The sequence below is a fragment of the Nelusetta ayraudi genome, unplaced genomic scaffold (assembly GCF_046127955.1).
Source record: "Nelusetta ayraudi isolate G7.1 ecotype Tasmania unplaced genomic scaffold, CSIRO-AGI_Nayr_v1 ptg000004l, whole genome shotgun sequence".
Lineage (NCBI taxonomy): Eukaryota > Metazoa > Chordata > Actinopteri > Tetraodontiformes > Monacanthidae > Nelusetta > Nelusetta ayraudi.
In genome coordinates, this window is record NW_027466054.1 from 14,152,457 (window position 1) to 14,164,820 (window position 12,364).

Consider the following 12,364-nt stretch of genomic DNA (forward strand, 5'->3'; position numbering starts at 1 on the left):
GCTGAATGCAGCCTTACCGTGTGTTTTTGTTTTGATTCGTGGAACAGTTAAAAGGCCAGTGCCAGGGGACCTCAAGGTCCACAAGGGTTGCTATGATAAAAGCAGGTCTGATAGATAAGATGGCCCAAGACCGTTAAGACATTTAAAAACTAATAAAATAATCATAAAATTGGTCCTGAAGCGGATAGGAAGCAAATGCAGCGACTTTAAAACTGGTGTAATGTGATCCCGTCCTCTGGTCCTAGTCAGCACACGAGCGGTTGAGTTTTGTAATATTTGTAAGTTATTAATACTCTTTTTCGGAAGACCAGAGAGCAGGGCATTACAATAATCTAATCTACAGGAAATAAAAGTAAAATAAAAGCATGCATCAGCACCTCCGTGCTGGCCTGAGAGAGAAACGGGCGGACTCTGGCTATTTTCTTAAGATGGTAAAAACCTAACTTCGTAATATTTTCTATGTGTGGAACAAAGGTGAGCTCAGGGTCAAAAATAACGGCCAGGTTCTTAACAGATTGTGTGGGTTTAAAATCTTGTAGTTTTGGTAAAGGTTTCTCTCTCTGGCCTTCAGGACCAATGTCTAAAACCTCAGTTTTGTCCTGGTTGAGCTGTAGGAAATTTTCTGCCATCCATGACTTTATATCTAAAATACAGTTAAATAGGACATCAATTGGCTCTGTGTCATCAGGAGACACAGCGATGTACAGCTGTATATCATCAGCATAAGAGAGGAAGCTGATGCCGTGTCTCCTGATGACATCCCCCAAGGGAAGCATGTAAAAATTAAAAAGAATTGGACCTAAAATTGACCCTTGGGGGACCCCACACCTAATTTCATGAGTTCTGTAGGAGCATGTATCCATTCTTACAAAGAAACACCGATCTGTGAGATAAGAACGAAACCAATTATCATAACATGCATAGATGTCTTGTAATAGCTATTCTAAAGCTGAGAGTCTGATATATGTAGGATCAATTCAATTCACTACCAGAGGATGTGCAATACTCACCCGGATCCTCAGTCAAGTCCAGGCAGAAGCAACAGAGTCGGTTGTCGGTTGTGTAAAAAAATATTAATAAACGTCTTTGTTGCCATCTGGTGGTAAATAACTGAAACCCATATCTTTTCAACACAACTGTCTTGCTGTGTAGAGACTACGCTCAGTCTGTGAACTCTGGATATGAAAATGAGACGGACTACGAAAACCCGCCATCTACTTTTGTAGACCGTAGATCGATTTTTTTTTTTTTTTTCAGTGTGAGCAATACAATGTGTGGTGGGAGACCTAAAAGAGTGACTGTCACTCTCAATGCGTGACACTTGAGAGCCCATATTATTTATTATTACAGTGACAAGGTAGTACAAAGAAGTACAAGGAACACGCCACCAGTGTCCTCTGGCAAGCACACAAATACACATTTAACGGGTAATAACGACACTGCACTAAGATGAAATCTTACCGAGTTCACAAACACGTGTACCGCGCACACACCATTACAAGACATACACCTGCTAGTTGTTAGCTGTTAGCATGAGCTAATCGCTAATAACTTAACGGCATCTCTTAACAGCAACAGCAATTAATTAATTTATTTCTTTTTTTTTACCTCCAGTATGCTTCGTTACGTGCACCCGTTTGATAGACCCTGCGTTTATCTCCACGCTACGACAACCCCAGCATACACTTCTTCTACTTCAACACGTTCTTCCCAGTCTCGTTCTCTGTGTTCATCTACCTTGCTCCCAGGATATCCCACCCCCATGTCTCTAGTCTTTCGCCGATGGGTTGACAGTATCAGTGCGAACGCAAACAACCAATATAAAGACTTGGATGAGATAGACGACATTTGGAAAAAAAAAACAATCGCTCTACGACTGAATCCAAACTTGTCAGAAACGTAGTACATTAACAGACAGTATTATATTTTTAACATCATTATGCCGTCCAGTTGTTCGGAAACGAGACTCCAGTTCCTTCACAGATGTTTATTGAACACCGTAGAACTAAATGTTCAGACAAATACAAATAAACATTAGTTCTTACAATAATGAAAATTACTTTGCTTCACATTTAAAGACATATTTAATACAGACGATAAAACAAGCTAGTACTGACCACTTTAGCCTGCTTCTCAACCAACGGCAGTTATCCTCAAAGCTGTCCTCTCCCTCCCAGTGAGCGTGCCTGAACACAGACACTTCTCTCAACATACGGGCAAAAACTTATCCATGTTACCTTTTTTTAAAATATATATATTTATTCATTTATTTATATTTTACGCCCTGCGATGAACTGGCGACTTGTCCAGGGTGTCCCCTGCCTTTGCCCTATGACAGCTGGGATAGGCTCCAGCAGAACCCCGTGACCCTGAGCTTGGGACTAAGCGGGTATGGAAAATGAATGAATGAATGTATTTATGTTTTACCAATTTACTAAACAATGAAATATTGTGTTTTTTCCCACCGGGTTACACAATAAATCACTGCATAAAGTCACAAAGTGATATTCTATTGGAGTTATGTTAGACGCAAGACAGTTTGAATACATACTGGCGAGACTCAGATGCTGTCAGGGTACGGCTCAGGAACCACAAGCAGATTTTGACAGCAAGTACCTTTATTTTTATATCTACTGATTTCAGAGGGCAGAACTGGAATCCAAAAGCAGGCGGGGGTCAGTCACGGCGGCAGAACCGAATTCACGACAGGACAGGTCCACGGAGGAACTGAAACTGACGAGGAGAACTGTCATGACTAGGTTTAAGTTGGCGGAGTGATTGCTGCAGATGAGAAACAGGTGAGGAACAGGAGTGGCGGGAAAGCTTCTTGACAGGAACTCGACCAAATAAAGCAGTAGGGTGTTGAGAGTCTCGACCAGCAGAGGGAGACAGAAATGCTGCTGCTGGAGGGAATCCTGACAGATACAGCCTTGTAGTATCTGAATCTATGCATATGACATCATTTGAACTTATGTGTATGGCCTGATGTGAACTCAGCAGTGAACTGGCTGCACTTCTTCCCTAAGGGCGTCTCAGGGTCCATATATGGTCTTGTTGTTGCCAACGTCCACCAAATTGAAACCGGATGGCCATTGGGGGTGCAACTATGGAATGTATACATTCTCCTCCGCTCCCAGCATCTTCCTCCCTGGTTGCTGGGGGTATAAGAAGTGATATGAACAAAGGATCATCGGAGTTGCTCACATCTGGCCCAGAGACATCCCCAGGCTTTCCATGGTGCCTGTCTGACTTTTGACTTCTTTGAAATAAACCAGTTTTTATACAACTAAGTCTGTGTCAGTGAAGACTCCTTCAACATCTACATCACCTGAATCCACCAGATGAATTCACCACAGCCTTTTATTGCCTTATTATTATATTATTTCCTTCAGTTAAAAAATAACCCAATAGCAGTGTATGCTCGTTGTATAATTTCTGGTAAGAGGTGTGCATGAGGAGGAAGTCATAAAGTAAAAGTGATTAAAGTTTCTCAGAACATAAAATACAGACACACCTCTCTGCCCCCCCCCCCAATCTATTCATCATTCATTCATTCATTCATTCATCTTCTATACCCGCTTATTCCTATTCAGGGTCACGGGGGTCTGCTGGAGCCTATCCCAGCTGTCTTAGGGCGAAGGCAGGGGACACCCTGGACAAGTCGCCAGTTCATTGCAGGGCCACATAGAGACAAACAACCATTCACACTCACATGCACACCTACGGACAATTTAGAATGTTCAATTGACCTCACATGCATGTTTTTGGAGTGTGGGAGGAAGCTGGAGAACCCAGAGAGAACCCACGCAGACACAGGGAGGTCCCAGGCTGGAATCGAACCCACGACCTTCTTGCTGTGAGGCGGCAGCGCGAACCACTGCGCCACCGTGTCCCCCCCCAATCTATTAATTAATTTATTTATATTTTACCTATTTATTAAATAATGAAATATTGTGTTTTCCCTCACTGGGTTACACACGTAGTAAAAAGTCACAAAGGGATATTCTCTAACGCTAAGGAGATGTGCAGCCCTGTGGAGGGGCAAAGTGGCCTCCCCACGAAAAAGGGGATCTGGACCGACCGGATTGAGGTGGTGGAGTAGAAGGAGGAGGCAGGCAGCGTCAATTGCAGGAAGAAATTAAGTTTTATTATTTTAACCCAAAAACCATAAATAAGCAACAGGCGCCAGCTTCACAGTCCCCTAGTCTCTCACCAGACTACTCAGCTCTCCCCTTCCCGCAGCATAATGAGCCCCCTTTATAGTGGGTCAGCATTTCATTGCCAATTGGGCCACCCCACTACCCGTGGTGACATCGACACAGTCGAACATTTCAAAACAAAACAATAACCAAGAATCACACCCTTCAATAAACAGAACACAATCCCCCTTAAACCTACAAACCCTTAAATACAAATAAACCCCACATTCTCCCCTTAATTATACTTTCAAACCAAAACCAACACCCCCCTCTTACGGCAATGGGCTACTCCACTTTAGCCGGCGCTCCATAAAACCCCACCCCTGCAGCGGCGTGCGCTTCCGCCCAGGAGCAGCGGAGCCGACCGGGACCAAGCGGATGCAGGTGAGGTGTGGGTGAGCAGCATGGTGAGATATGATGGTGTGCGATGATTGACCAGTGCACAAACTGTTACAGGTTGGGAAATGGGACAGAATGGGAGTCGCGGTGCTCCGCGCTCCCGACGCCGACACCCTGCTCACGCCACCCGTTCCTCCGCCCCAAAGCACGGCAGGGCACAAGAACAATATGAAATACAAAATAAAAATCCCCTACACAACCGTGTGTGCCACTTTGTGTGTGTGCGTGCGTGCGCACGCGTAAAACAGCGTTTCTTTCGCTCGCTCTCCCGTGTGGGCAACGCCACGCCGCCGCGTCCTCGTGGGGGAGACCGTGAGAAGGGGAGGCGAAGATCGCTCACTTTATCACAAGCCCTCTTTATTCTCCACCTTTCCTGTTTCCTGTTTCCTGTCCTGTGACAGTTGAAATGTTATGTTCTTTTGTAAATCGCACACTTCACACTTCTTGAAGATCCACAAGGGAGCCACTGAACTAACAACTTATTGAGGTAGGTCAGCGGTTATTTCAAAATGAGCAATTAAAAATAAAACGTTTCCTTTGCAGTTGATAAAATATGTAATCAAAGCATGAAAAAGCAAGAAGCTCAAAAAAAGAAAAATCTTTGCTTGTTGGACCTCAACAAAAACATGGATTTTTCATCTTAGGAAAAGAAACTTTTAAAATAAATTGTTAAAAAATAGTTGTTTTTTTTGGATTGTTTTTTAGTTTTTGCTGATTGCTCCACCCTACGACTCTGAGATTTTTTGGTTTGGTTGTTTTTTTTTAAATATAAATAATTTAGATTGAATGCATGTTATGTGGGCTAGTACATTTTTCTTTGTACATCTTTAAAATATTGTCTATCATTAGGAGGCTTTTGGATATTTAGATAATTTGAGAAACGTAAATTTCCCTGTTGATGCCACCATGTATCTTTATTTATTTGTTTATTTTAAACAGAATGCCATATCGCTACTAAAAACAAACAAAACTTTAAAATTCTCAGAACCAAAATACATTAAAATGCTCCCACCTCCCACCATCTTCCACTGCATGAAAAGCCATGTATCCGGGCCGGAATATTCCTGTAAACTCCTGGATACAGCCCAGATATTCAGGAGTATCCAGGAGTATCCCTGTTGTTACACGGACCGGAATACTCCTGGATACATACCAGTTTTGGTGGGGGCCACAGCTATTTGCATTTCACACCTGGTTACCATGGTGAATAATCCCCTGGGTGCTTGCTAGGGAATATTTGCATTTCACACCTTGGTCAACAGTCTTCCTCTGGATAGGTGGAACAATGTCTTGCCCCTCCTATAAAAACCCCTTCCCATTGGTCCAGTGTGTAGGGAGGAGCTTCTTATTTTTAATTTAAATTTACATATTAATAATATACATATTTTATTTATATTTATTTTATTCCTTTTATTTATTATTATTAGTGTATTATCATATGTATAATATACATATATGTCACCCAAAGATGAATTACACACATGTTTTTCTGATCAAAAAGCTTTATTTCAAAGGACAATAGAATATACACACAAAATATGAGCACTGCTGCTGCATGTGCCATTTAAAAGACACTAGTGGCCTGTGGCCTCAAGTGAATCAAGTCTCTGCCGGTGAGTTACAACATATTTCTGGTCAATGTCCAGCCTCTGCTGGAGCACACCACACAGTGTCGACAACTCTGCACTGCGTGGTGGAGGCTGGACATCCTACACTGGCCTTCCATCCAAGATGGAGTCCTCCTCTTCGGACATGAGGTCCACTGTTGCAGTCCCCCACAAGGCCTCTTCCCCAGTTTGGAGGACACCAGTTCTCACGTTGTACAGCTGCATAAGCACAGGGAAAACAGGAGTTAGACCACTGAACACATCAAAGTGGGGGAGAGTTAATAAAGTTACTCTTAATTAAGTCATTTCCCCATGTTACTACATGGGGAAATGTGGTCTCATCCTGTGGTCTCATCCTGGTTCATCCTGTAACCCTTCCGAATCGTCTCGAAGTACGTCTTGCAGGATGCTAGAGACAAGAAATGGGTTTAATTCATTATCAAACTCAGCATATACAGTAGAGCAGTGTGAGAGATAAGAGAGAAAGATGTTTTGATAAATGAAACTGATTTTAAGTCTCGGTTTATTTTATGTTTAGAGCCAAAGGAAATTGTGACTCACCCATTGTGACTTCAGGCTCCACATCCAGCAGAGCCAAGGAAAACTTCCCTCAAAAGATGTGTTGTCACCCCCTGGTTGTGGGGGGAAGATACACTGTGGAACAAAGGAAGCCAAGTGTTAGGAGGGTATAATGGCCTGGAGAAATTAAGGCACAGGCTGGAATTACAGATGAAATAATATTTCCACCAACAAAAACGTTATCTTACCTTGTCTGTGGATCATATCTGTGCGTGTTGTTTTCGCCATTGTGCAACCTTCGCACAGCTTCCTGTAAAAAGAGGGAAAAAAGTATAAAGGTTAATTTCACAATCACATGGGATAAAGTAACCTAATAATCGGTCCATTCCATAGGCAGCAACGTAAAAGTATATATATACACACACACACACACACATCGGGCAACAAAAACAAACTTACTGAAGCAGAGCAGTTTCTTCTTCGATGCCGGCTCCTTTTCTCTGGTGACCCTGAGTTCCTCTCTGACCTTGCAAAGCATCGATTCCATCCTGTCCAGCCGCTTATTTATGAACGCGTCCAACTTTCTGAATACGGCGTTCACTGCGTTGGGACTGGTCATCTTCATGAAGGGCGCAGAAGAGGCGCGTGGAAATGGTTCCGCAGAAATCCAGGCTTCGTTTGCAGGACATCATCAGCGAGAAATGAGCAACAAATACAGTGAACTATTTGAGTTGGTTGTTACTGTGGTCCCGGACGTAGTTCGCGCTTCACCCCTGACGTCAGACGAAACGCTCCCATTGGTTGATTACAGTCACGTGTCTCCACTGAAGCGTGAAGTAGAACAATGGCAGGTCACACTGAATGTGGAATGTGTACTCAGCCCCATCCATATCATTTGCATTTGAAAGGCCAAGCCACCAGCGAACGACTTTCGTCTGGAAGCTTCCTGAAAACCTGCTGTATTCAGGAATTTGCTGGTCCACGTAACACACTGCTGCATACATCCGGATATCTCCGGGAAACAGCAGGTTTGCCTGAAGTTTACTGTCCCCGGATATTTCCGGATACGGCCCTTTTCATGCAGTCTTCAGCTGCTTAACATTTACTTAACATAACTTTTTTTGTGTTCCAGATTAATCATGATGCCAATTCTGGGCTTTGCCCTGCTCACTTTAACATTATCAAGATGCACAGAGGCCTTTGTCGCCATTGGCGGGGGCACTTCAACCCATATTAGCATCACAAGAACGGCTCTGCTGGAGATAGTGAGGGAGACGTGTCGTGATGTTGTGGAACATAGTGGTCATAAGTTTGAGCCAACGGTAAGATGCAAGATTCTCACAGAATACAAAGAACAAACATCGCCACACCAACAGATGTGCACTATATTATTCAGGGTTGCTGCAACATCATTGGCAGCATTAAATATGAAAAACAAAATCAACTTTAAAGTTGCTTTTAATACCCACTGAGATACTTTTTCTCTACTCCTTATGAATTTACATTCTAGCTTAGTTAAATTTCTAAATCAGATCTGAGAATTTGCTCCGAGCGGTTTCTATTTTTGTTTTCTAAGCTTTTAATTATTTTGTTTTTTACTTAACGCCATTCTACTAAAGGGTCCATCCCCCGAGGAGTTGGTCTCGGCCTGTCTCCGCCCCACAGCAACAGGCGAAGTGTCTGGTGCCAAGTTTCATGTCGCTCTACAGGAAATTTATTCTCAGAATGGACTGGTAGACCAAAATTTTGCTGACAGGTTGGTCAGCTGGTACATCAGTCAATGCCATTTGTGTGGCCTACTACTGTACTATCTTCTATGCCAGGTAACAACAAAATATCTTTCAGTGCTCCACATCACTTTAACTCCGAGGCCTTCATTGAAGGACGAGCCCTGATCACCCAGGGCCTGGGAGTCATTAAGGCTAACGTTAAAAAGGAGAACTTCCAGGCTGCCAGGGAAACACTGGGGAGAGTCCTCCATACATTACAGGTAAGAACATCAGAGTGAAGGAAATGGGTAAAGCCCATTTTGTGTTTTTTTTTTTTCAAATCCATCTTCATTTTGGAATAAATTCTGAGCTTATTTCCTACAACACTATCACACGGCGCTATTAGAAATCTGAATCTGACAGTGCGAGAGAAGAACATGCTGTGGCAAACAGTCATGAATGTATATTTAATAAAAAAAAAAATGGTTTGTGAAGGTCAGATATAAATGGGATATAACATACTGAAAGTTCATGCCATGTTGTGTGCAGAATATGGACATGATGATGTCATAGCTCCATATCATTCTCTGTTCTTATCAGGACTTCTACAGCCACAGTAACTGGGTGGAGCTGGGATACACTGACACGTACATCAACCTCATTAGGCCTGATCTGCCTCTGGAAAACATGGCAGGTTTGTGAGCATCAAGTAATTGCTACTACTGTGTAATTGCCACCACTCAACACAGTTGCTTGGTCTCTGTTGACGGCCTGTATGCCTGGTAACACAAGTCTCATCCTGCAGTGCTGTGCTTTCTCCACTCTGATTGTATATGTTTAACTGCTTTTGTGCTTGCATAGATGCTGAAACAGCCACTTGTAGCGACTGTGCCAGTGGCAATTGCCCCAATCCCATCCTCCCAAACATCCTGGCGGAGCAGATGCTGACGTCAGGCTACATGGGAATCTTCTCTGATGAAAAGCCCAAAGGTATGGCAATGGCAAACACTGCTGTCAAAAATGTTGAAAACAAGAAAACATCACTAGATGTTTATTAGACAAAGCATTAGCATGCTAAAATAGGCCTGGGCGATATGGCAATTTTTTTTAATCACGATATGTTTTCTTATATTGCTCGATGTCGATAATTATCATCGATAATTATTATCACGATATGAATTTTTTTATTTTATTTTATTTTTTATCAATAATAGTTTTAATATTAGTATTCTCCTTGGACTGCAAAGAAACCAGAAGGATTATTGTTATATATTTATTGTTAAAATGTATGACAATACAAAACATTCAACAACAAGATGTTGTATTATTTTTTACATCTTAGATGTACTGAAATAAAATAACTTGTTGAGGATTATGTGTCTTGTTTTTAACATCTCTCAAACATTTTAGAGGTAGTGTACTGAACTGATTAAATAAAATAAAAACAAAAATAAAAAGAGGTACAGACAGACAGTACAATATTGCACGTCACTGCTCTGGTTATGTTTCTGTACCGCGTCTTTTTTTTCATTTATTTTTTTTTCTTGTACGGGGTAGCTGCGTTAAAGGCTGACTGTATTGTTGTTTGACGAGCAACTGTTTGCTTAGCACTGTCGCTAGCTAGGCTACTGCTAGCGGGAGTATCACACAGAACACTCCCCCAGGGCCCAGCAGTGCGTTGTTTTTAGCATTACCCGCGGGGAGGCTAGCATGAAAACGTAAACTCTGGCTTTCATACCATTCTTTATCGTGGTACTTCTTCAGATGTTGACAGAGGTTTGTGGTGTTTCCCGTTTTGCTTGGGACTGTTCTCTGACATAATTTGCATTTAGCGTCAGCCTGTACTTTGTCGGACCTGAGGTAGCCGACAGTTTCTTCACTTTCCCTCGACTTCTGATTTCTCCTCGCTGCTCATTTCTACACGCTCCTATAACGAGCTTTAGAGGACGGCCGCGTGCGTCTCCCATCTGAGTTGTTGCGCGCGAGAGGAGGCAGGTGGAGGGAAGGAGGCGCGCCGTTGTTTCTCTGCTATGGGATTGGTTGGATTATCGAAATAACAGCTCATGCGTTTATCATCGTTATCGTGGAGTTTTTAATCGCGATTATTATCGTAATCGATTTATCGCCCAGGCCTATGCTAAAACCATTTGAATGATGCTTTTACATTTCATTGCTTCATTGCTTCTTTTACCTTCAGATCCTCAGGTATTTCTGTTTATTTTGTATCCTTTATATCTTTCCATTGAATCATATTTCTCACCAAATACTGATTTTTTTCAATACTGATAGATTGCGTTCAAATTTGTTTCTGCTGAGTACTGCTCTGTACCGTCTGTGAAGGTTCTCAGTCGTTGAGGTCATCGTAGTCTTGAAGATTAATTTAAAGGCAACCAAAAACCAGACCAGTTGCCTTTCATTTAATCTCACTGAAATGCTAATAAGCGCTGCTGTGAATGGTGAATATTGACCCGTTTCCTCTGTCCTGCATCAGGCAAATGCAGCCATGGAGGTGCAGGTGACATGACCAGCACAGTAATTCCTCGTGGAGGCATCAGCAAAGATGAGCGCCGTGCAGATAATGGGGCATTCCACAGTCTAGCAGTGAATCTAGCTATAACTGCCACCAAACAGCTTCTGGAGGACATTCGTGCAGCTGTTGGGCACAATGAATTTCTCAGGTATCTTGTTTGGATACAAAAACCTGCCCTGCTTTATGACCCAATTGTTCATATTTGCATCAACTGTCCCTTGCTGTCATTTTTTCACAGATTGGTTGGGATAGCCCGCTCCTCTGTTGTGTGCTTTGTGATTGACACCACTGGCAGTATGGGAGACGACATCGCTGAAGCTCGCGAAGTCATTAATGAAATCATTGACAGCAAAAAGGGAACACAGGATGAGCCATCTGAATATATACTCGTGCCCTTTAATGACCCAGGTAAGAAAAATACTTTAGATTTATCATCATGTTGTGGAAAATGTTGTTTGAATGATCAATGTGCAGCCAACAACACCTGAATGCTCCTCATCATTCTCTGTGATTTATATGCAGAGTTTGGACCTCTATACAGGACAACAGATGCTGAGGAGATTAAAAAGAAAATTGCTGATATCAAACCAGACGGAGGAGGCGATATACCTGAGATGAGCCTATCAGGCCTCCGGGTACAAACTATAAAGAATAATATTGTTAGATTTATGGTAACTCCACTCAACAAACAAACAAAAAAACACAATAAGATGACAAAGTTTGTGTTTGTTGCAGTTGGCTCTCACTGGTGCTCCCAAGTATTCTAGCATCTATGTTTTTACTGATGCTCAAGCGAAAGACATTCATCTCAAGGACACTGTTATTGCTCTAATGAGGACCACCAAGTCAGTGGTAAATATTATCCGATATCTTCAAAATCACTGTCATCAAGCTTACTGCCTGCCTCCCCCTCCCACCAGGCCCTCCCCCAATTTATTCAATTTATCTTTTAACGTTAGGGACTAGGAAGTACAATCTGTCCGTCTATACATTTCTGCAGGTGTCCTTCTTCCTGACCAGCATATTTGGTAGACGCCGACGTTCCCTCAGTATTGGCAGGCTTCAGGATTACAAAGACATGGCTTTGGCCTCTGGAGGCCAGGTCATTCAGGTGTCGAAAGGTCAGCTGCCTCAGGCCACAGACATCATCCTTGACACATCCACGTCAGCTTTGGTAGGACTGTTTTTTTTTCATATTTTAATTTTATAAATCAGTACCAAAAATAGAAACCAACATTACCCTTGGTGTTCAGGTAACAGTTCTTCAGCGAGACAGGAACCCTGGGAAAGAAGAGACCTTCCCCTTCTTGCTGGATGAATCTCTGAAAAATGTAACCATCTACATCACAGGAACTTCAATTGCTTTCACCCTAACCAACCCTGCAGGTAGAAAATCACTAT

At 42.5% G+C, this 12,364-nt stretch overlaps 1 protein-coding gene and 1 long non-coding RNA gene across 3 annotated transcripts in view; one reads left to right on the plus strand and one right to left on the minus strand.

Moving 5' to 3' along the window:
* Positions 1–5,066: 5,066 nt before the first annotated feature.
* The window catches only part of LOC142895705 (von Willebrand factor A domain-containing protein 7-like), a 38,194-nt gene continuing 30,896 nt past the window's right edge, over positions 5,067–12,364 (plus strand). The window contains exons 1-12 of the mRNA XM_076036936.1: positions 5,067–5,085; positions 7,857–8,046; positions 8,344–8,480; positions 8,570–8,714; positions 9,034–9,127; positions 9,295–9,423; positions 10,925–11,111; positions 11,202–11,371; positions 11,486–11,598; positions 11,699–11,815; positions 11,964–12,137; positions 12,217–12,349. Coding sequence (XP_075893051.1) covers positions 7,864–8,046; positions 8,344–8,480; positions 8,570–8,714; positions 9,034–9,127; positions 9,295–9,423; positions 10,925–11,111; positions 11,202–11,371; positions 11,486–11,598; positions 11,699–11,815; positions 11,964–12,137; positions 12,217–12,349 — 1,582 coding nt within the window. The 5' untranslated portion in view covers positions 5,067–5,085; positions 7,857–7,863. The remainder of the gene's footprint in view (positions 5,086–7,856; positions 8,047–8,343; positions 8,481–8,569; positions 8,715–9,033; positions 9,128–9,294; positions 9,424–10,924; positions 11,112–11,201; positions 11,372–11,485; positions 11,599–11,698; positions 11,816–11,963; positions 12,138–12,216; positions 12,350–12,364) is intronic.
* LOC142898279 (uncharacterized) lies at positions 6,089–7,310 on the minus strand. Of its 2 annotated transcripts, XR_012928559.1 has the most exons (4): positions 7,184–7,310; positions 6,973–7,034; positions 6,767–6,859; positions 6,461–6,614 (listed from the first exon to the last, which is right to left on the minus strand). It is a non-coding gene; the product is annotated as an uncharacterized LOC142898279 (long non-coding RNA). The 2 variants fall into 2 exon arrangements; XR_012928558.1 differs by lacking the exons at positions 6,461–6,614; positions 6,767–6,859 and adding an exon at positions 6,089–6,424.